The 21,973-nt window shown below is 41.7% G+C and overlaps 1 protein-coding gene across 1 annotated transcript in view; it reads left to right on the forward strand.

Moving 5' to 3' along the window:
* The window catches only part of PTPRM (protein tyrosine phosphatase, receptor type M), a 633,774-nt gene that overhangs the window by 565,106 nt on the left and 46,695 nt on the right, over window positions 1-21,973 (forward strand). The window contains 1 exon segment of the mRNA XM_023754237.1: window positions 16,596-16,693. Coding sequence (XP_023610005.1) covers window positions 16,596-16,693 — 98 coding nt within the window.

A 21,973-nucleotide genomic window follows, 5' to 3' on the forward strand; every position in this document is an offset into this window, starting at 1 on the left:
AACCACTTTTATTCCCAAGAGTTGGAAATACATAGATTTTCAACAAGTTCCTTCAATATAGAGGGCATGTCATGAATTTATCTATTTAGTCTCTTCCCCTCCCTCAGCTTTATTGATTTTTCTACCAGCAACTGACTTTGACCTTTGATGATAATGGTAATGTTTCTGCAAATTGAAGGGACCACATTCAAGCTGTGGCTTTTTTTAGTATGTTCTTCCTATTTCCCCTCCATTTAATTGTTTTCCGTCTGGTGGCTAACACTTTGATGACCCAGTATTCACTTCATCACATCTGCCTGACCAGCCATTAGTACAACTGTAGCATTCAGGATTTATGATTAGGCGCACCAGGGATCAAAGGAGAGGAAGCACGTTTGTTACTCCATGTCCACACTCAGAGCCAGGGCAGACTTAGGATTTCAAAAGCACAGTTCACTGTGAGGGGCAGATGAGTACACAGCTGGGTAGGATTGCCCAGAACTTACTATATTTCACAGTGTAAAGGTACCCGGATACCCCACAGAAGACTGTGCGGGCCTTGAGCTGGAGGAACACATTTAGAACACATTTAGAACCACTCCAAAATGATTCGGGAGAACACCTGCCAGCCACATGGTATACAAACCAGGGGGCCCTGCAGAAGTGTTCTATTTATTATTGTTTACTTTTATTTTAAAACTGTCTTCAAGACTCCCGCTTTAAAGAACTCAGAAAAGATGGTGCCAGGTTGTTGTGGAAGGAACTCAGTAAGTCTGTGATGGGCAGGGCCTGCCCAGCACCGTGTCCCTCTTCCTCACGTCTAAGCTCATCTGTGGGTTGGGCACACAAATATCGGAGGAACTTCCCTGTAACTCCTTCAGGGGGAGCAGCTGTAAACCATGAAATCTGGAGGGCATGTCATAGTCAGGTGGTAATGCCCCAGCACTTGGCTGGGGTACCCAGGAGCCGAAGAAGGGGTAGAGGACATGGTGGGGGATGGGAGGAAGGAGGCAGGGCAAGACTTCAGCGGGCCTTGAAGGATGAGTTCCCTTATCAGAGGACTAGCGAGTGGGAGGACTGCTGAGGTTTGGGAGGAGCACCGCCCCCACAGAAGGTGTGAGATAGCAAAGGTCTTCACCTCTGTGGCTTCTTGAGTTTCCTAAATCACTTGTTGAAATGGATCTTCTCTCTGGAAAAATTCACATGTACACACAATTTTGCATAGCTGTTTAGGCACTCACAGAATTAATAAAACCCAGCCTGAACAATCTGGCCACCCAGATAAAAACCCTGAGCTAGCGGGGCTAAGAACAAAGGACCGAGAGGTAAAGTGAGGACACTTAAGAGACTTTGAATAAGGCGTGTTATTTAATGAAAGGCAGGGAGACAAGGGAAGAAAACAGTGCTTTAAGCAGATTAATTAGTGTGGAATTATCCTGGACAGAAACTGGAAACTGAGATAATAGGGAGTAATCACAGAAAAATCTGGGTGAGAAATGAATAAGTCAGACAATAATAGCAGCAGGGCAGTTGTAGGTTTTATTTTATTCAATAACCTAGGTTGCATATGACTAAATATGTTTTCTAATATGAATATATTATAGTGTCAAAAACTGTTGATTTTAAGTGTGTTTCCTTCTCATTTAATAAAAAGGGATAAATATATTTTCTTTCCATATTAGTAATTTGGGTTGATATAATACTTTTCTTTCTGAAACGCAGCATTTTTATTTGTCTATTCATTCAAGAAATATTAAGTGCCTATTGTGTACTAGGCTTTGTGCTATAACCAATGTAATGTATTTTCTATCCTCTGACTACTTTGTTATTACTCATCTCATTTCATGAGTATCAGAATTGAGACCCATGAGGAGAGAAGCAGGGGTTGGAAACAGAACTAACGTGTAGCTGTGTGCTGCAGTGTGCGGACGGGGATGCTAGTAATGCACGATGATGTGCTTCTCCCCCTGAGAAGAGGCTCAGAGCTTATGCTCCTTCCCATGTACTGCATGCTGCCTCTTTCACGGGCTTTACAAAGCACACCCCTCAAAATCTCATGGTTAGTCTTTAATAAAACGAATCTATAGTGCAACCCCTTCCCTTCTAAGTTATGCTTCTCAAAGAAGCAAATTTTCTGTGATACGGTCATATCTGAAAATACCTTTTAATTAAAATTGTCTTAGATGTCCTCAAATATGACCCCATCCGGGCTCTCCCTGTTCCCACACAGGTGTCTGAGCACCTGTGTGGAGACCCATTAGCCCTGGCCTGCACAAAAAGAGACCTTACATGGGAAGATCAAGGCTAAGCTCAGAGTTCCAATCCAGTAGCCAGCCCTGTCAAGTTAGCACAATTCAGACAAAAGAAAAGATGAAGTGGACTATACCCAAGGCACTATACTCAAGAAGAGAACCATGCGTGGATGTTAACAATGCAGAGTTAAAGTTACATCTGTTATGCTCAGAGACTCTGGGTGCTCAGTGGCATGTCTCAGGACTTCAGGTCGCACTGGCATAGGCCACAGGGACTGATATAAAAAACCAGATACAGCTAGTTGTTTACAATGAGAAATGTCACTGTCCATCAAACAGAACTACCCTCAGCCTCGCAAGGACATTTTGTGTCACAGGCCAGCTAAAGAGGGAGATGCCTGGGCAGAATGTTGCCTCATGACCTCACACCAGAAAAATGCCCCAGAGCACATTCATGGATTCAACAAGTATCTACCAACCGCGTGGTAGAGAGCTGGCTAGAAGCAGATGCTGAATGAGAATACAAGAATGAGTGAATGAATGAGTGAATGAATGAATGAATGAATGAATGAATGAATGAATTGGGAGTTACTGTGGGCCAGACACCAATTAAGCAGTAAAATATTCCAACTTGGCAAGAAGGTTATCTCATATTGGCCCAACAAAGCATCTACCACCTGCATGAATTTGAGGATTGTCATCGCCAGCACCTGTGATTGTTTCTTTTCTAAGTTAAGGGCTAGTCAACTCCTATTCTACTAACATTCTTTCCTTGGACATGTCAGTAAATCAAGGCATGGTTTTTGGAGATAGTCCATCTTGTTAAACTAAACGCTTATCTCCACAGTGACCTACCTCTTCCTGTTTATCCCCACCACCACCCCATATCCACCTTATATAATCAGTTTTATTTGTTCATAATTATAATTTGCTGATAATTTGAAAAAGAGAAACCTAGAAGACATTTTCTCTAGGGACTTTGAGCTGGAAGCAAACTTTTATGTGACGATAATAAAAATGCAGAGTGAAGGTTTATAGTGGAAATGGCTCCAGAACCTCCCCTCCCGCACAGGAGCTGCACCTTTGCTCAAGTGACTTCCTTCTGTTTGCTGTTCATCTGTTTTTCTTCTGCTCTTCTTCCACATACTCTGTGTGGTATGAACACTTTTCATAAGGGTTTTCAGAGAGATAAATATGGTTTATATTTTCATAGCTCAAAACTCCCCTTCAGGCCTCTGAAGCAGTAAATAACATGCTTAGAATAAGACACACTTTCCTCAGCACGTCATGCCTGCAGCCAGGACGTGTCAGAACATCTATACACGTTCTCCATACTTTATAAAGCAGCTTTTGTCTCCTGCATGTTGGCCTCCAGATGGAGGTGAACACTTGAAATTATTTCTCAGTAGAATTGGAAGAAAAAAATGTTTTTTAAATCAAAAGCTAAGCCTTCCGTAAACAACTTTTGTTTTTATTCCTCCAAGCTCCAGTGCAGCTCACTCCTCACGTACAGATTCTGGGTCAGCTGGCACTGCTCTTCCCGGCTATGTTGTCCTCACATTGTCAGGGTGTGGCAGGTTATGTTTGGGTTCACTTACTCGATGCTATTTGAGGTTGATTTAAAACTATTGCCCCATCAAGTGGAGTATTCTCTAGGGTCCAAATTTAAATAAGGAGGTTGTGGGGAAGTATGCTTTATATACATAGGCAAACAGCGACCCTCATGAGGTCTAGATATTCCAAATAACAGTGCCAAGATCTCCATGCAGGGCCTGCCTGCATTTCACTCTCCATCTCTACTTTCCCAAGGAAAAATGAACAGTTGCAATTAACAGCTTATCTACAAACTTCCTTTGAAGGAATAGTTTCTCTTCACCAGATTAATTTTAGAAGATACTGGCCAATAAGCTAGAAGGTCAGATCATATACATCTCTCATCCCTGTGCTCTTAATAAACTTGCTCATTACTGGTGAGAATGTTTAAAGTCAGGTCGCAGGTTAAAAGATAAATCCAAAATTGCCCTGATCAGTATAACTCAGTTGGTTGCAGCATTGTCCCACACAATGAGGGGTCTCGGGTTTGATTCCCAGTCAGGGCACATACCCAGGTTGCAGGTTTGAACCCTGATTGATGAATCTCAATCTCTCTCTCTCTCTCTCTCTCTCTCTTCCCCTCTCTCCTCTCGCTTCCTTTCTCTCTAGAACCAATGAAAAACATATCCTTGGGTGAGGATTGAAAAAATAAATACATAAATAAAAGATAAAACTAAAAATAGATCACATTAGTTAACATCCACCTATGCTGTTATAGATGCCTTGTTGGGAATATATCCATCGAGTAATGGAACCTAAATTAATACAGAATGATTTAAAGATGAATGGTCTGATGTTAAGCAGGCACCCAGTTTTAGACTGTCTTAAAAAAAATACTTTTTAAATCTTTAATAGTACTTTATAGGTGTTCCTCATTGGAAGTAGAAAAGTATAAAATCTTTTTAAGCTGGTAGAAATGTCAGAATCTTTAAGCCCAACTCGCCTGTTTTGTCTTTGAAACAGTTGAAACTTAAAGCACAAATTGATTTAAGTGATCTTCATCTATATAAGCTCAAATGAATCATGTACACAAAAGTATTTGCAAACCGTATGGACTGACATGCATATTTAATAGAGTGCATGCAGTGTTCAACCTAGGAAAAACGCCATGTGTTTCTGGTCTCCTAAGGGGCCTTTTGTTCAACAGCAAGGAAAAATGAGGTCACATCTTTCTTCCAGGGTCAGGCTTTGAAAGGGTAGAGCTGTAGCTAAGTACCCATGTAGCTTCCCTGCTGCCGGCTTCCCCAGGCCTCCAGCACCATAGACCCTTGCGAAGCAAAGCCATATCTTTCAGGCCTAGTTCATCCAAAATTAAACAAACATTTCCATGCACCACCAAGTGACTGGCTGAGTAAAGAGTCAGGAATACAGCAGTGACCTCAGGAATTACACAGTGCTGGTATCTGTATAAATAACCACCCTTTACTAATTTGTGAATTTGCTGCAACACCAGCTTTTGGAACTACTTTAGGCTATTTTTCTCCCCATCCCTATCCCATTTAGCAGGTGAAAAGGTGAGCCCTGAAGCATACCTTCTTGACTCTCATGACCAGGTTCCTTTATCACACATGACACCACTTTGGACAAGTTTGTCAAGGCAGCCAACAGTTAGCAAGTTATTATTATATTATTATTATTATATTAACTGGTCATTGCAAGTTACTTCTTTTTCTTGCCTTCTCACTCAGAAGGATGCTCCTGGGAATTTCCTGATGTAATGCCCCTCGCTGCATTTAAAAAATTGAGATTGCCTGCACTGAGCTATGTCTAGGGGGTCAACTTATCTCTATTTTATCACTTATTAGATTATTCTCTTTTTTCTTAAATAAAAGAGACCTCACTTGTATCATGGGAGAAGCTTAATTAAAGAAGATAGAGACTAATGCAAGCGTTTATTTCTCTGGCAGGGGCCCCCGAAGCATGTGAATATAGGCTTTCCCCTTCACTTTTCTTCTCCTCGACAGAAGGCAGCCAGATCCTTTGGGTCACCAAACCCCTCCATTCGGAAGGGTGCCGTTCTTTTTTGTTCTCCTTGATTGCCTTCTCTCTGTTCCCCTCTTTACAGCATGAACACGTACTTGGATGGGTTTATGAGGGTTCTCTTTGGAGACAGGCCTGATGAATGCTCTGTGACTCAGCCAGCAGGAGGCTCTTGTGGTGTGAACATCTGTCACGTTCCTCTCTTCCACGGCTACAAACACTTTCTTGTGCGCCTCTTCCCAGCTCTTCATGCAATATTGCTGTACAACCTGTCTCAGGGATCAAGGACCAACGGTCCCTCTGGTAGTGGTGTCTTTATCTCTGCATTATAGAGCAGATTGCTGCCACATACTGCCTACCAACTCTTTCATTCTTTTCTACATAAGGGTTTCTCTTTGGAGCCCTAATCTTTACCCCTGTCACTCAAATCTGATTTGTCTGCCTTTATTATTCTGCTTTCTATGTCAAGAATAATAGCAGCCTTTGCACTCCTGCTCACAGTGGCACCTCTGCAAGCTGGAAATGTTGATTAACTGCTAGGGAGGGCTGAATAGAGTCCAAAAAGAATGCAATCCAAACAATGGTTCCTTTAGGTAGATGGTGTATCCAGAAATGCTTTGGAACATTACAGTTTCAAGTCCTGTCAGGAGTCACCCGGGTTTTTATTTACAAATATTTCTTTGTTTGTGCGACATGGTCAAAATCAAGTCTTTGAAACTTGGCCCTAAAATTCCTTTCATATACAAACATGTTTTATGTCAGTAACAAGGACAATATCTTTCCCCTCCAAGAGGCAACAGAGCAGAGTGGTTGATGAGAGTGTAGACTGGCTGGGCTCAGATACCAGCTCTGGAAGTGCCTTCTCAATAAATATTAGCACATTCTTATTATCATTATCATTATATGGGTTCCAAAAGACACATATCTCAATAGCACATAGGCAGTTCAGGCTTTAACCCATGCTCGTAGCTCTCATAAAAGCTAATACATTCTACATATATTAATGCCTCCTTCCAGAAAAATGTATCAAAGGGAACCACTTATGTTTTCACCATCATACTTCATCTTTCTCCAAAGTACAAAGATTATCATCACTGTCCTAAACTTTTCAACAAAAAACAAACATGAGTTAGAAAGACAACAAACTATGTTATAAACAGGAGAAACAGATTTTCCTTCAGTTTTTAAAGTCTTGCAGAAATTGAGCAGCTCTGATAGCAGCATAGGACACCAGCCTTGGTGGTGTCTGAAGCTTCCCTGATGCACACTTAAAGCTGGATTACACGTAAGTGAAAACAGCTTAATTCCACAGACCAGGCAGGTTCCTTCCCAAAAGGCTTCGTCCAAATCAATTTGTGAGAATTGCACAAGGATGTTTTAGAGCAAGGCTAAGCAACCACTGGAGAACTAAATGGGGCTGAGAAATGATTTTCTGGGAAAGAGAAAAATAATGACCGGAGCAGAAGGGGCAGAAGGGGAAGTAAAGAGAACGGTGTGTGCTCTTGGCCTGCCTGTTTGTGTTGGGTGAGGATGGTTAGGCAGGTACCATCTTCTGCTTGGCTAGAGGTTGACCAGATGCCTAAAAGTTGCAAATCATAATCTGTATCAAGGATATAGTAGATGGAGTAGGTCTTAACTGAAAGGAATTCCTCCAGACCACTTCTGAGATCAGTTTCACACATGGCATCCCAGGAAAAACAGGTGTCCCCCAAGCACTGCATGTCAGCTTATGAAAAGGACCGCAGAGTAATAGTTAGTGGATGTACAATGATTTTAAATAATTATTTTTCTTTTTAAAGTGAAATAACAGTATCATGGTTTGGGTTTGTTTTGTTTTTTTTTTTTGGTTTGTTTGTGTGGTTTGGTTTTTTTTGCTTAGTCCTTTCACCTTTTTCACCCAGCCCTGCAACACTAGTCCCCTCTGACAGCTGTTAGTCTTTTCTCTATCTATGAGTCTGTTTCTATTCTGTTTGTTAGTTTGTTTTATTCATCCATATATGAGTGAAATCATATAACACTTGTCTTTCTCTGACGGGCTTATTTCACTTAGTGTAATGTTCTCCGGGTCCATTCATGCTGTCACAAAGAGTAAGATTTCCTTTTTACGGCCAAGTAGCATTCCATTGTGTAAACGTTCCACAGCTTTTTTATTCACTCATCTACTGATGGATACTTGGGCTGCTTCCAAATAATCCTGCAATGAACATAGGGGTACATATATTTTTTTTAATTAGTGTTTCTGGATTCTTAGGATATATTCCCAGGAGTGGAATCCCTAGGCCATGAGGCAGTTCCATTTTTAATTTTTTGAAGTAACTCCATACTGCTTTCCACAGTGGCTACACAAATCTGTATTCCCACCAACAGTGAATAGGGGTTCCCTTTTCTCCACATCCTCGCCAACACTTGTTGTTTGTTGAAGCGATTTTAGAATTTATATGCAGCATGTCCATTAATGTTTGGTTTATACCAATTTTCTCCTAACTCAATCGGACATGACCTTTCGGTGTCTAGCCAGCGTTTCGTATGTTCTCTAATGCACCTGGAAACCCACATTTCATGCAACTAATTACCTGGAGAAAGTCACAAATATTTGCAGTTAACATTGACACACTTTCTTATTTCAGTCTAAAGGGGGAATTTTAGGGAATGGTAAGAGTGAAATATAAATATCAACATGTGGATTATGTGTTTGAGAGGAAATGTTATTTATGGATAGAGAAAAAAGTGTATTCCTGCTTTTAGGTTATAAGATCACACACACTTGTGAGCCAATTTAGATAGACTAGTCCAGTGGTCGGCAAACTGCGGCCGCGAGCCATATGCGGCTCTTTGGCCCTTTGAGTGTGGCTCTTCCACAAAATACCATGTGCGGGCTCGCATGTACAGTGCAATTGAAACTTCGTGGCCCATGCGCAGAAGTCAGTATTTTGTGGAAGAGCCACACTCAAGGGGCCAAAGAGCCGGGGTGTGGCTCGCGAGCCGTAGTTTACCGACCACTGGTAGCCCAAGCAAGCATGTCAAACTCAAGGCTAACATGGGCCAAATAAAGAAGGTTTAAATTTATGTGGGCCACAAAAAAACAAACGCTTCAATTTTCATAGAAACATAGGTTTATTTCAATAGACACCTGCTGAATACAAAGGACTGAAATAAATGAGTAATCGTTATAAAATAAAAGAACATTTTAATAAAATTTAACATTTTTTCTTGAACATTAACTTACCAGACACTGAATAACTGCACAAATTAATAAGCATAACGCAAATAAACCTATTTTTCTCGTTCTCTGAAAGTGAAATATTTCCTGTTACGCGCAGCAAACAAGTCAGTCCAAGACTAATAACGTGGCAATCGGCTGCTAAAATATTTGCTGCTAGTATTAGTGGAGAGAAATGGTGTGCCTGCGCATAAGGCGCGTAAGGGAAATGAATGCAACCCCATTATAGTAATCAGTCATTAGCGAACGTTGTAGTTTGTTATTAATAATTATGTATAACAGGATATTGTAAAAATTAAGTTACAAATTTTTTATTAAAATGTTTCTTACATATCATTATATTGGCTGAGCCACAAAAATATTCATTGTGGGCCACATAAGCGAGTTTGACATGCTTGCAGTAGAGTAATCAGCAAGTAGCTGCTATCCAGAGCAAGCCAGGTGAAGGAAAATGATTCATTCCATGGGAAAGCCTACTCCAGTGTAAAAAGAGATTCATCATTGTGTGGTGGGAACCACTGCAATTTATTAACTGAAAACACTATTTAACATCATTATTTTAGTCACCACTTTTTACGCTACTTCTAAAAAGGTGTCTTTTATTATAGCTCCAATGTCTATTATCTCCTCTTTTACTTCCACTAAATGAAAATTCCGGTAGCCTGGAGAGCATTTCCAACCAGTAATTCTGGACATGGAGAGCTATCCTTAGAAAATGCTATTGTAACATGCTGCCAGTTATAGTTTTGAATTTAGGTAAAATAAAGTATTCCCAAGTTTCTTTCATCATGAAACAATTCTTAGTGTTTGCTTCCAATTCATTAGTTGATTTTATTGTTTCTTTAATGGGGAGGAGGAGATGTTCTTAGCAATTCAGAAAAATGATGAAATCACATCCCGTGCATCCAGCCATCTCAACTTGGGTTTTCTTTTTCTGCAGCTGAAACCAAAAATTATTCACAAAAATGTCATGATTTTAACATCGATAGCCTCAGGGGAGAGCAAATGCACCTATTAGATAGGTGTTGTTAAGGATTATTAATGCAGAAGCCAGCTGTTTTCTGTGTCACCATTATGGCTTCTGTGACACACGAGGCAGATGCAGTCCGTAAAGCAGGGTGGCATATTTTACCTTGTAGATTTCACTCCCACAAAAATGAAAAGCTACTTAATGTAAAATTATAGACAGAGGTGTTATGGAAGCATCATATTGAAAAATCGCATAAAGTTTTTTAATAAAAACTTATTCAGAAACCACTGAAGGGACATCTAATGCCCTGAATGCTGAATAACTGACTTCATAATCCCCACTCTAGATTATCGCCAGCAGCAACAGTAACAATAATGGATCCAAAATATAGGGCCATTTTTTATTTATAAGCAAGAGCTTTAAAATAAATGCATAAATCCTAGGCTCATCTTTTTCCACATCCATATTCCACCTTCCATGGCCTCCAGTTCTGATGGAGTGAACTGGGTGCCAAGGCAGGCCAGTACCCAAAGCAAGGACTTCTAGGTTTTCCACAGCTACTTTGCCCCCAGGATCCCTGCCCCTTCCCTCTGCACTCCCACCACTCGTGTGTACCCCACAACACACAGTCTGTCCTCCCACGCAGGGGATTAGTCACGACAGGTGGTTAGAGGACTGATGTGCACAAACAAGACCCCCAGTCTGTTCAGGTCATTTAGAAAATTTAAAAGGGACCCAGCTTGGCATTCCCACTGGGGCCAGGACGGGGATTTGAATGAGCAAAGCAAGCTAGGTACGAGACAGAGAAACTGTGTGACCTGGATGAGCAGATCCACGTTCACAGACCAGTGAGGATGACAGACATAAAAAACACACAGGCACCACAACATCAAGTGTCATGAAGGAGTGGGAGTCACGACTCGGGTCTTGGAAAACTTGCCTGAGGAAGTGACGTTTAGTCTGCCGAGCTGAGACCAGCAGGAAACACAGGCTTGAACTGCCGCATGCATGGGAGGAGGGCTCATGGCAGAGGAGGGCTCAGGAAAATGCCAGGGAGGGGTGGCACATGGGACAGGACCAGCCGAGACTGGAGACCCAAACCAGGCCCAGGTGTATGGGGCCACATTTGCCTTATTAAAGGAAACAGGTTTTACTCTATGAGTATGGAGAACCCTTGGAAGATCTTTAAGTGGGAAAATGATGTTTTTCAGAGATGAGCTCTGGTGGGTTGTGAGGCTCGCCTGGTATTTGGGGGGAGATTATGTAGCTTGGGCCCGGCCGGTGGAGGGAACTGAACTTGCTGTGCTCTGGATGGGTGGAGAGGTTGGACTGGGCAGATTTTATTCTGTTGGATTTTATTCAGTAGCAGTGGGACCGTGAGAGGTTGTTTTCAGTGATTAACATGGGTTTTCTTCTACTTCATTTTCGCCGGGACTGTGGTAATTGTACACACAGGCCTGTCAAGTAGAGCCCTTTTGAGTTGCTTTGACGTTCAAATGGAGGCAGTGGCACCCATGGGGTGAGACCTCAGCACTCAGCTCCTCACTCACGAGCCCTGTGACCTTGGAAAGCTTACCTGACTTTTCAAACGGGGGAAACAATAGCACCTATTCCAGAGGATTGTGCTTTTTAAATTCAGAGAGTTGATTCGTATAAAATACTTCAGACAGGATCTGTGAAATAGTAAGTGCACAAAAGGAGTTAGGTATTGTATTTATGATTGAATACAAGTTCACATTTGTACTATCTCTCTTCCCTTCAGAAAACTCGAATATGCCACTGTGAGCTTAAAGGACCTTGACTTCCCCGCAGCTGTAGTTAACACACAAAACATACTGCATAGAAATTAGAATGTGAAAATAAGGGGTACAAGTCATCTATCAAGGTTTGAAGTGATAATTTTTAATATGTCTCACTTCTCATGAACTAGAGAATTCATCTCACACAATAGAGTCTATCCTTGAATGTCTTTCACTTCATGCTTCTCATTGCTTTTAATTATTCTTTATTGTGCTCTAGTTCTTTCTGCCCTTTTTTTGTTGTTGTTCCTTCAGGCATTAGTGGTGGTAAGAATGGCCCCGCCACACCTTTCCTTCTCAGCAGAGGTCTGTGTGTGCCAGCTATTGTGAGGGAAATGGAATGTATTACCCGCCTGATATTATTGAAATTTCAAGGCCTTACCTTTTAAATGCTTTAGTCCCACAGGGGGAGGACTGCTGAGAATAACCTTCTTGCCTACTGTGCAAACATCTGTAAATGCACAGGCACAGCAATTGTGGCAGTTCCCACCCAGCCAGAAACTGCAGAAATCCAATCCTGGGGCTGTGGATTGCAGCTGTTCACACCTGGAGGGAGGGAGGTCTTTCAGTCCTTTGCCTGCTGTTTTGAATTCCTTGTCTTGGGAGTTGTTTGTTTTCTTTTTTCTTTGTATTGATTTTAGAGGGAGAGGAAGAGAGGAGAATTGAGAGATAGAAATACATTGATTGGCTGCCTCCTGCACGCACCCTACTGGGTGGGGATGGAGCCCGAAACCTGGGCATGTGCCCTGACCGGGAATCAAACCATTGACCTCCTGGTTTATAGGTCTATGCTCAACCACTAAGTCACACCAGCCGGGCTGTTTGTTTTCTGTGAGCAGTCCCCAGTGACCTCTCTAACGATTATTCTCCTCGTGGTAAGGGCGCTTGCCACACCAGCGTTTGGAGACGGACATGGAAGGCACAGGAGTACCGGCCCTCTCATGGTCTTCCTCCCCCAGTTACGGCCCTGACAGTAACCACCTCGTGTACCACGCATGCAACTATAGACTCAGTGTGGGCTCATGAGGGCCAGTCACTCAGCAGACCCACTAGGAGCTGCTAAATCAAGTGGAGTAGCCTCAATGTCGGTAAAGTCTGCCTGCCCAACCTGCATTGTGCTTTCTCACGTTGTCAGGGGACATGTATCTCTGCCTCATAATGTATTCCTGTCTCAGGAAATAATCTGAAGTATGTCAAAGAGAAAAGAAAATCAGGCCCAGCCCTGAGCAGTTTTTTTGTTGAGCTGCCACAGTGACAGGTCAGGGAGAGGCCTGTAGGGTAGAGGGTGGAGAAGGGGCCACTCTCACAGGCTAACAGTGCACAGCGCCCCAAGGGCGAAGGAGGGGAGAGACAGGGAAGAAAGGACAACACTGCACCAGGGAGATGGGGGCCCTCTCCTGACACTTCTTTTTTCTTTCTGGGATCAACTTAGAATAAGCTTTGTGTTCAAATACATTTTCAGGTTTTAACCCCCAAACTGTTTTATTTCTTCTGGATACCTGTGCCTAATTTTAGCATTGAAATTTTAGCATTTATTCATTTTTCTATCCTAATCTCTTTTTTTTCATAATCCAGGTCAGTGGGTAAGAAAATCATCAAGACTAAGGTGTAAAAGTGAGCCACTAATGCACACTTTGGGTTATTTTAAGAATAACCCAAATTCAGTTATGTAAACATTTAAAACTGGTGTCACCTTAATTGATGCTCAGCCCGATGCTGAGGTGGGACAGCTGTGTTCTGAGATGACATTTTATAAGTGAACTTTCCTCTAAATCAGAAAGAATGGGATTCCTGGATTCTGAGACCTTGTATTAGGGTTTGGCTAAGCAGTAGATTCAAAACAAACACCTCATATGAGACCACCTGGTAGTTAGGTCAGAAAGTGGAGTCCAACTCCCTTAATGCTGTAGATCTGTGGTTCTCCACCAGGAGAGATTCGAAAACACATCCAGACCCAAACCTAACCCCGGTCAATTAAATCAGAGTCTCTTGGATTGGGACATCAGGATTTTTTAAAAGCTCCACAACCATTGTAATATGCAGCCAGAGTTGAGAACCTCTGCCCTCAATAGAGAACAGCTACTGGGAGCCTAGGGTGGCACTCTGGCAACCTAGGGGAGTGGAATGAGTCAAGTTGCGGGGCAAAGCCTTAGGGCAGGGAAACCTAGATCTTACAAAAGATGCCCCGCTTTTAATGAATTGGGGAAAAGTAAAGGCGAAGTGTTTTTAAGCTTCACAGATGACCTCTGAAATATAAGTCAAGAAAAGGAACCATGCAAATATTGTATGTTAATACCTTTTAATACTTATATATGTAATATACTTTAATAATAAATAGTACAGTTTATGAATATGCATACAGACTTATTCACTCATTCATTTGTTCATTGAGCTCCTGCTATGGGCCATAAACGACAACAGCCATGTTCCCCTCCTGGGGGAATTTGAAAGTAATCACAATGGGGTCTAAACCTAAGAAAGGGCAGGTGAGTTGCACTTTGGAACTTGGCCCTATAGCCTAGAATGGCTCTGGGAAGACTCCTGTTGGGCCTTGAGGGGAGAAGTAGCTTTTCTTCTTGCCAGCACACACCATCCATGATGCTGGAACATCAGATGCATCCACTGTAGCCATTGTCATCAAAATTATTCCTAGAAGTTTCAGAGCAGGTGGCACAGGCCTGTGTATCTAATGAAGGAGGCAAAAAGTGTCTGGGCCACTCCTTTATTTTGCGGGTCACATTGGGAAGGCTATCTGTTTGCACAAAGATGGACTTGGTATTTCATTTCTTGTGAGTAAGTAACCAGCTGTTACAAACACAATGGATGTACCTCTCTGCAAACTAGAAATGTAGTGATTGATGGATCGATGTTTACTTGTCTCTGTAACCTTAGATTGAAGTCACTGAAAATTTCAGCCTATATATCAGAAGAATGGCACGCATGTGCCAAGGGACAGGGGCCAAAAAGGCAAGTGCAACTTCCTGGGAGGTGGTATACAAGGTTCCATGAAGGGACTAGACTCAGTGATATCAGGGAGTGGAGTTGGTTTTCATGGGGAGGGTAAGAATATGTAGTCAGAAGCACAAGGAGGAATGGTGGAGGCTTGAATTGGGGAGAGAAAGGAGGGAGGCTTTGATAATGAGGAAGGAGAAAAAAATTACACAAAACCAGTTGATAATTGGTCAGGAGAAATGGGAGGTGACTGAAGGGTCCCCTGGGATGTGCCACCATTGCTCAGTATCCAAGCCTCAGCCAAGAAATAACCATTAATAAATATCTTTCATTGCAACTTGTTTTTGTTCTAGTGCTTTGCTATTTTGCAGAATGCCTGAGTGTTCATTGACTCCATGAATTCTCAAAATAACCCCAACAAATGTTATTGAAATCAATATGTAGATAAGGAAAGATGAAGACACTGAAGCTCACAGCGGCTGAGTGACATGCCCAAAATCACACAGCCAGTGAAAAAGCTGAGGCCAGTCTCCTGTACAGATATTGAGCTCCAAATCCGTTAGTCTATGTTGTCAGGATACTACAGCACAACTGGATCCTGGTCCCAGCACGTACCTGAACAGTTGTCTGATTCCACACATAGCATGTGTCTCTCTATGCCTTTGAAGTTGTATTCCGCACATTTCCTGCACTTCTGCTTGTCTTAGAAAGACTTATACTGGTGCATTTATACCCCCAAATATGCATGGTCATCAAATGGAGTTTGGGGATTTTCTAAAATCTGGATTAAAAGAAATATTGAATTTCAACTCTATATACCTGCTAGTTTCTATAGCACTGGCATTCTGAAATACACATTTTCCCACTTTTTTACCCCAGTCCATTAGAAAGAGTTTTTAATTCTCAGATCTCCCAAGAGCTAAGAAAGGAGGTGCTGATCATGTTCAGTGACAAGAAGTACAACTGCTTAAAACTCTAACTTCTCTCTCACTTTAGGAAGTCAGACCCCCACCCCAAATGGATTAATTTGACAGAATAAGAAAAATATTAGACACAAGAAAAGGACATTTTCCTGTAGAGGCTCATTTCATTCTATATACCATTTCCCTGCCAATTGTTAGCAGGAAGAGTAATGTTATCCATGTTTTAAAATATCACTCTTGAGTATTATGGAGATAAATAGCCAAATGATGGAAAATACCTTTCTTTCGAGTCAGTAGTTTAGGGGTAGAAAAAGCTCAAATACAGATATGTTGGATGATATGAGAAAATTCAACTCTGAGTGAAAAATTCCATATTTCTATAGGTACTCTTAGAAGAGTACCCTTTTGCATCAACACTAGAAAAGAGAGCCGTGTCCATCTATGCCACGACCTTCGACCTTTGCGGCGGGTTTCAGGATCTGAAGGAGGGGCCGACACACAAATGAAAATGCTATATAAGAAATATGAATTTAGAAGGCATTGGGAGCCAGGTGGAGCCTCTTTCTTGAAGAGACACGCCAACTTCTTCCTGGTCCACTATTTATTTACTTGAATACACATTTGCCCTTTAGCAATGCATACAGGCATATCAAAGTAAAGTTTGGTAAACAGCATAAGGATTATCAGGTTAGGGAATTACCTTGAGCCACCACTATCTTAACAGGAACAATCAGTGCTTCAGCCCTGCTAACACCCAAGGTCCATGGGCCTTCCGCATTCCTTGGTGCACTGACAGTATTAGCAAGAGTTGGCTTCCAGCACATCTGTAACAGTGAGAGAACTGCATGTGATTTCTTTGCAAGCCCAGAAATTTTCTACTTGGAAACTGACAAAGGAAAAAGAAAAGTTTCTGTTGTTTTGCTGCAGGACCCATGCAGGAGACCATCTACGACTTCTGGAGGATGGTGTGGCACGAAAACACGGCGAGCATAATAATGGTGACCAACCTCGTGGAAGTGGGCAGGGTAAGTGAGACCCCCGCATGTCCATGTGTTCCTTGCTTTGTTGGTAACATGAAGTAAGGCCAGAGCGAGCTTCTGGAGCAGTATTTGGTGTCCTCCAGAAAACATTAACTACTACAGCTCCTCCTACTGCTTGCTGCATTTGCTTATAAATTATCAGTAAACATAGTCTGAATTGCTTTCATTTGTTGCGATAGCAACAGATAGGAAAGGCACTCAAGATTTAAAAGCAGTTGTTATCTGGCTCTATTGAGCACACAAAAACACCTCTAAGCATGAATGCTAGCTGTTGGGTATCAAAATTCACAGGTGCCACCTTAGACATAACTGCATTCCCTAATTCAGAAAAACTGACTGTAGATACCGTGTACAGTGCCGGGTTCAATCCCTAGGTTAGAACCCAGCACCTCCTCTGGCTGAGATTTTACTTCCCTGTGCCTCCACTCCCCAGCCTTCAGATGGAGATCATCTTCTGCCCTGAGATCTTGGATCATTTTATCTGTATTAACTATTGATGGCGCTATTTTTGTTTAACCAGGAAACTCTTAAGTATTTCTAATCCTGAGACTGGTATGTTGTAGGATTATTTCCAACGTGAAATTTAAAAATGAGAAAATACTCAGAGGGCAATTGCTTTGTTTTATAATAGGGTCAATTCCATGGTTCTGCCCAACTCCAGAACCCATTACGTCTTAGAGAAGCTGACCTCGTAAGATCCACGCTCAGCAAAAGCCACCCTAGAGATCAGCCTAGAATTGAAATATTGAGGTAGAAACCATAAAGGTGTTGTTTCTTAAAATTCTCCATCAGACTTAAAAAAAAAATCCTGCCATTTACAACCTGGATGAACCTGGAGGACATTATAGTAAGTGGAAAAAGCCAGTCACAGGAGGACAAATACTGCCTGGTTCCACGTACACAAGGAACCTAGAGTAGTCATATTCACGGAGCAGAGAATACAAAAGTGGTTGCCGAGGGCTGGGAAGAGAGGGAAATGGGAAGTTGATGTTTAATGGGAGATAACATCTTGGACCTGTGAAGTGCTAAGAATTTGAACTGAGACTCTGCCACATAAAACCTAAACCTGCAGGGGGTAGACCCTCAGAGAAAGGGTCAAGGAAGGCAGCCTGGGAAATAACAAGGAAGCAAATCAATCTTCACTTAGGATCTGGGTGAGAAAGCACTTCCACTAACTAATGGGTCAAAGTAAAACACCCTGCCATAAATCAGAAAGCATTTAGAGCAGTGAGTCATGAAGTACCATATAGTCAACTTGTAGGATGCCAATAAAGGGTACCTAAAGGTTGTTAGAAAAGAAGACTAAGTATCTAATTCAAGAAGCTAGATGAAGAACTGAGTACAACTAAAGAAAGAAAAGGGGAAATAATAAATGAGCAGAAAATTATTCAATAGCACGCAAAGAAAAAGTAATAAAAATCAACATAATCAAAAAGGCTGTATGAAAAAACGAATGAAATAAATAAACACCTGGCAATCAGAGTAAGAGGAAGAAAACCCAAAATAACAAATATTAGGAATAGGATAAAGATGTTTTATTAGAACAGGTAATATGAATGACTAACAATAAATTTGAAAATTTAGATACATTAGGCAGTTTTATTGACAAACTAGAAACCCGGTGCATGAAATTCATGCACGGGTAGGGTCCCTAGGCCTGGCCAGCAATCAGGGCCGATCGGGGCCTTCCTTACCCTGGCTGCCGGCTGCCAGCCAGGGCCTTCCTTCATTCCATGCTGCTCCCTAGTGGTCAGTGCACATCATAGTGATCAGTCGAACTCCCGGTCGGTTGAACTCCCAAGGGGACAATTTACATATTAGCCTTTTATTATATAGGATGTGATTTTTCAAAATTGACTCAAAAAGAAACAAATTCTGAATAGATAATAATTATTTTAAAAGTGAATTATGGTTAAAAATTAAGCCATGGGAAAACACCAGTCCTGAATATATTTACACATATGTTCTACCAAATATTCAAGGACTGGATAATTCAAATCTTATAAAAATTATTCTAAAAGAAGAGAGAAAGAAAGCTTGCTTCCCCATAAAAGGGAAAATTCTAGGTACCACAAATTTGGAAGAGATAAATAGAACAACAGATGAAAATAGCCCAGATGTTGACTGTAGGCATATGTGGGAAAATATGTAATTAGTGGGAGAGCATGAGCCTTTCAATCAACTGAGCTGGGACATTTGGTTCTTCATGTGAACCAAAAAAAAAAAAGCTGCCGCCATAAAACACCCAAATATGAATACCAGATAAAAACCAAAATAACCCTAGCTGGTTTGGCTCAGTGGATAGAGCATCGGCCTTCAGACTGAAGGGTCCTGGGCTCAATTCCAGTCAAGGGCACATGCCTGGGTTGTGGGCTTGATCCCCATTAGGGGGCATGGAGGAAGCAGCCGATCAATGATTCTCTCTCATCATTGATGTTTCTATCTCTCTCTCCCTCTCCCTTCCTCTCTGAAATCAATAATATACATATTGATTTATATATATATATATATATATATATATATATATATATATATATATATATATGAAAGCTTTAAAACTTTTAGAAAAAATATGGGGGAAAATATTTCTTTTGTTTGAGGAGGTTCAGGCCTTTATCTCAGGAGAATAAAAATGCCAACTTGTACATCCATCTAGCACAACACCCTCTTACAAAGGGTCACAGCATAGTGCCAGCTGCTCAAAAATCAAGAAAATGCTGGCTTTTTTTTCTTTATTTTATTATATTTTTTTCCATCACCATTTATCTCCCCTACACCCTCCTGCACTACCACCCACCCGCCCCCTCCCTTCTGCAGTCACCACACTGTTGTCCGTGTCCATGAGTTCTTTCTCTTTTCTTTTTGCTCAGTCCCTCCACTCTCCCCAACACCCGCCCCCACAACACCCCCCAACTGTCTGCCTGTTCTCTAACTATGAGACTGTCTCTATTTTGCTTGTTAGTTCAGTTTGTTCATTAAATTCCACATGTGGTACTTGTCTTTCTCTGACTGGCTTATTTCACTTAGCATATGACCCTTTTTTTTTTTAAAGAATGCATCAAAGGGACAAAAAGGTTAATGTATGCTTGCAACCTATATAATCTTATTAACCAATGTCACCCCAATAATAAATTTAATAAAAAGGCATAAAAAGGTTAAAAACTTACAATGCAATATTTTAGGTACTAAAAGTGTGAAAGCCATTCATGTCTTTCAGTCCCCTCTCTGCTGGGAGGCAGTGAGACAAAGGCTGGCTGAGAGTCTGGGGCAGCCATGCTCCCTGTGTGTCTGACCTAAAACAGGTCACTGAGCCTCTCCTCTCCCTTAACCCCCGACCTTTCCCCTCGGCACCTGCTTTATAAGGTTCTTTTAAAGATTAAATGAGTTTCTATATGTCAGGTGGTTAGGAAAGTTCCTGCCCCGTTTTGAAGACTTAATAAATAGAGGTATTAATATAACCCTTATCTTTCCAACAAACCTAAGACCTACAATGGTATTTATAATTCTTTATTTCCCACTCCAAATCTACCTTCTTTAGCTATGAAAGCAGTGAGTAATGACTACTAGAAACAAAAACTACCAACTCTGCCGGAAAGAAGCTCCTGTAAGGAAAGAGACAGCCTTACGAATTTTGGTCTCTCCCTCTGGGCACTCAGTAAATGCCCAAGGAAATGAATGAATGGGAATATGACCAACTTAGTGTCAGAGAGCAATTAGCATAAACGAGATTAACTATGGCATAGTTAAACTCAATATTGTATCTGTTTTTCATGCACTTGGGTTTCTTCCCCTGATATGTATGATGAATTCTGAATCCTTCTTTCATTTCACAAATATTTGTTGACTGCCTACGTCCACTAATAAGAAAGATACCTGGGGACTGTTCTCTCAGTACTGTGCTTTCACAATAACTGTTCCCCACCACCTCCAAATATTCCTTATTTGCATCTGAACTTACTTAAAATAATCCCAAGGTGAATTATTTTGAAAAGTAAAAAGTCATGAAAAATAACTACTACTGGATTTTTTCAAAATATAATGGCACACATGTATTTGTTGCCTAATTGGAATTCCAAAGTACACTGTCTCCAGACTCTGTCTTAGGAGGTAAGCTATTTCCATACAATAAACCTTTTTTTCTTTAAGGGAAGATGATGAGGACAGCATAGTCTTTAACTACAAAGTCAAAAGAAGATGGTGCAAGAAAAATACAAAAACCCTCCTACAGTCTAGCCCCCTGTCTCTTGGACATGGCACATATAGCAGAGAGCCAGGTTTCAGGTTTAGTTATCTGACTTTAGAAACATGAGAAATAAAAAGCCCTGCCGCCCTGGCCGCATGGCTCAGTTGGTTGGAGCACTGTCTGGTGCGTGGGAAGGTCATCGGGTTTGGTTCCTGGTCAGGGCACATAGAGGAGGCAATTGATTGATATATCTCTTCCCTCTCTAATATCAACAATATTTAAATCTTAAAAAAAAAAAAGCCATGCAGCAGTGGTGTGTCCCTGTTCCTTCCATCAGACACTTAGACGGTCCCATGCAGGGTGATGACTGGTGATTTTTTTTTTATGGGAACTATTCCTTCTGACAAATAACCATAGAAACTCCAGCTAAAAGTGTGCAACTGAAGGGGAGAGGGTGCCTAGGTTTCAGCTTTATCCATAAATGGAAGCCCATACGCTTATTTTTTTTTATTAATCCTTCTAAATCCTTACCAGGTTTGTGGAGACGTGGTAAGCTCTGAGGAGTCCCCACCTCATTACCATCAGCCCCTTGCACGGGCCTGTCTTCAGTTAGTCATGAATTTAATGGCATCTGCCCTTGAAATGTCTGGCATGATTTGGAGGTTCTGACCGGAGGTCTCATTCCCTCCAGGACCAGGTGCTGACCTTTTCCCATTGTGAATGCTGCCCACTTGTCTAGAGACGACTTCCCGTTTTCCATGCTTAAAAACAGAAGCTACAAACCACCGAAGAAATCAAAATGACATGGTTTTCCAGGGCAACCACTACCTACTTACATGTTTACTGCACATGGTGTGTCCTTCATGCATTAGGCATGAGTGAGCTGGATGCCCGTGTGTTTACACAGACTTGCTGCCGATTCATTAGTCAGAGCTGGAAGCGCTTCCCCCTGCTTTCTGCCCTGAAGCAGTCTGCAGCAGGCGGCTGTAATTGCTGGTGTCTGAGCCACTGGGAGCCCTTCCCTGTCGCAGCACCTGGTGCAGAAGACACCGACGCTGCACTTCCCTCCAGCAGGGTCCCCG

This window comes from Myotis lucifugus, unplaced genomic scaffold, assembly GCF_000147115.1.
Source record: "Myotis lucifugus unplaced genomic scaffold, Myoluc2.0 scaffold_58, whole genome shotgun sequence".
NCBI lineage: Eukaryota > Metazoa > Chordata > Mammalia > Chiroptera > Vespertilionidae > Myotis > Myotis lucifugus.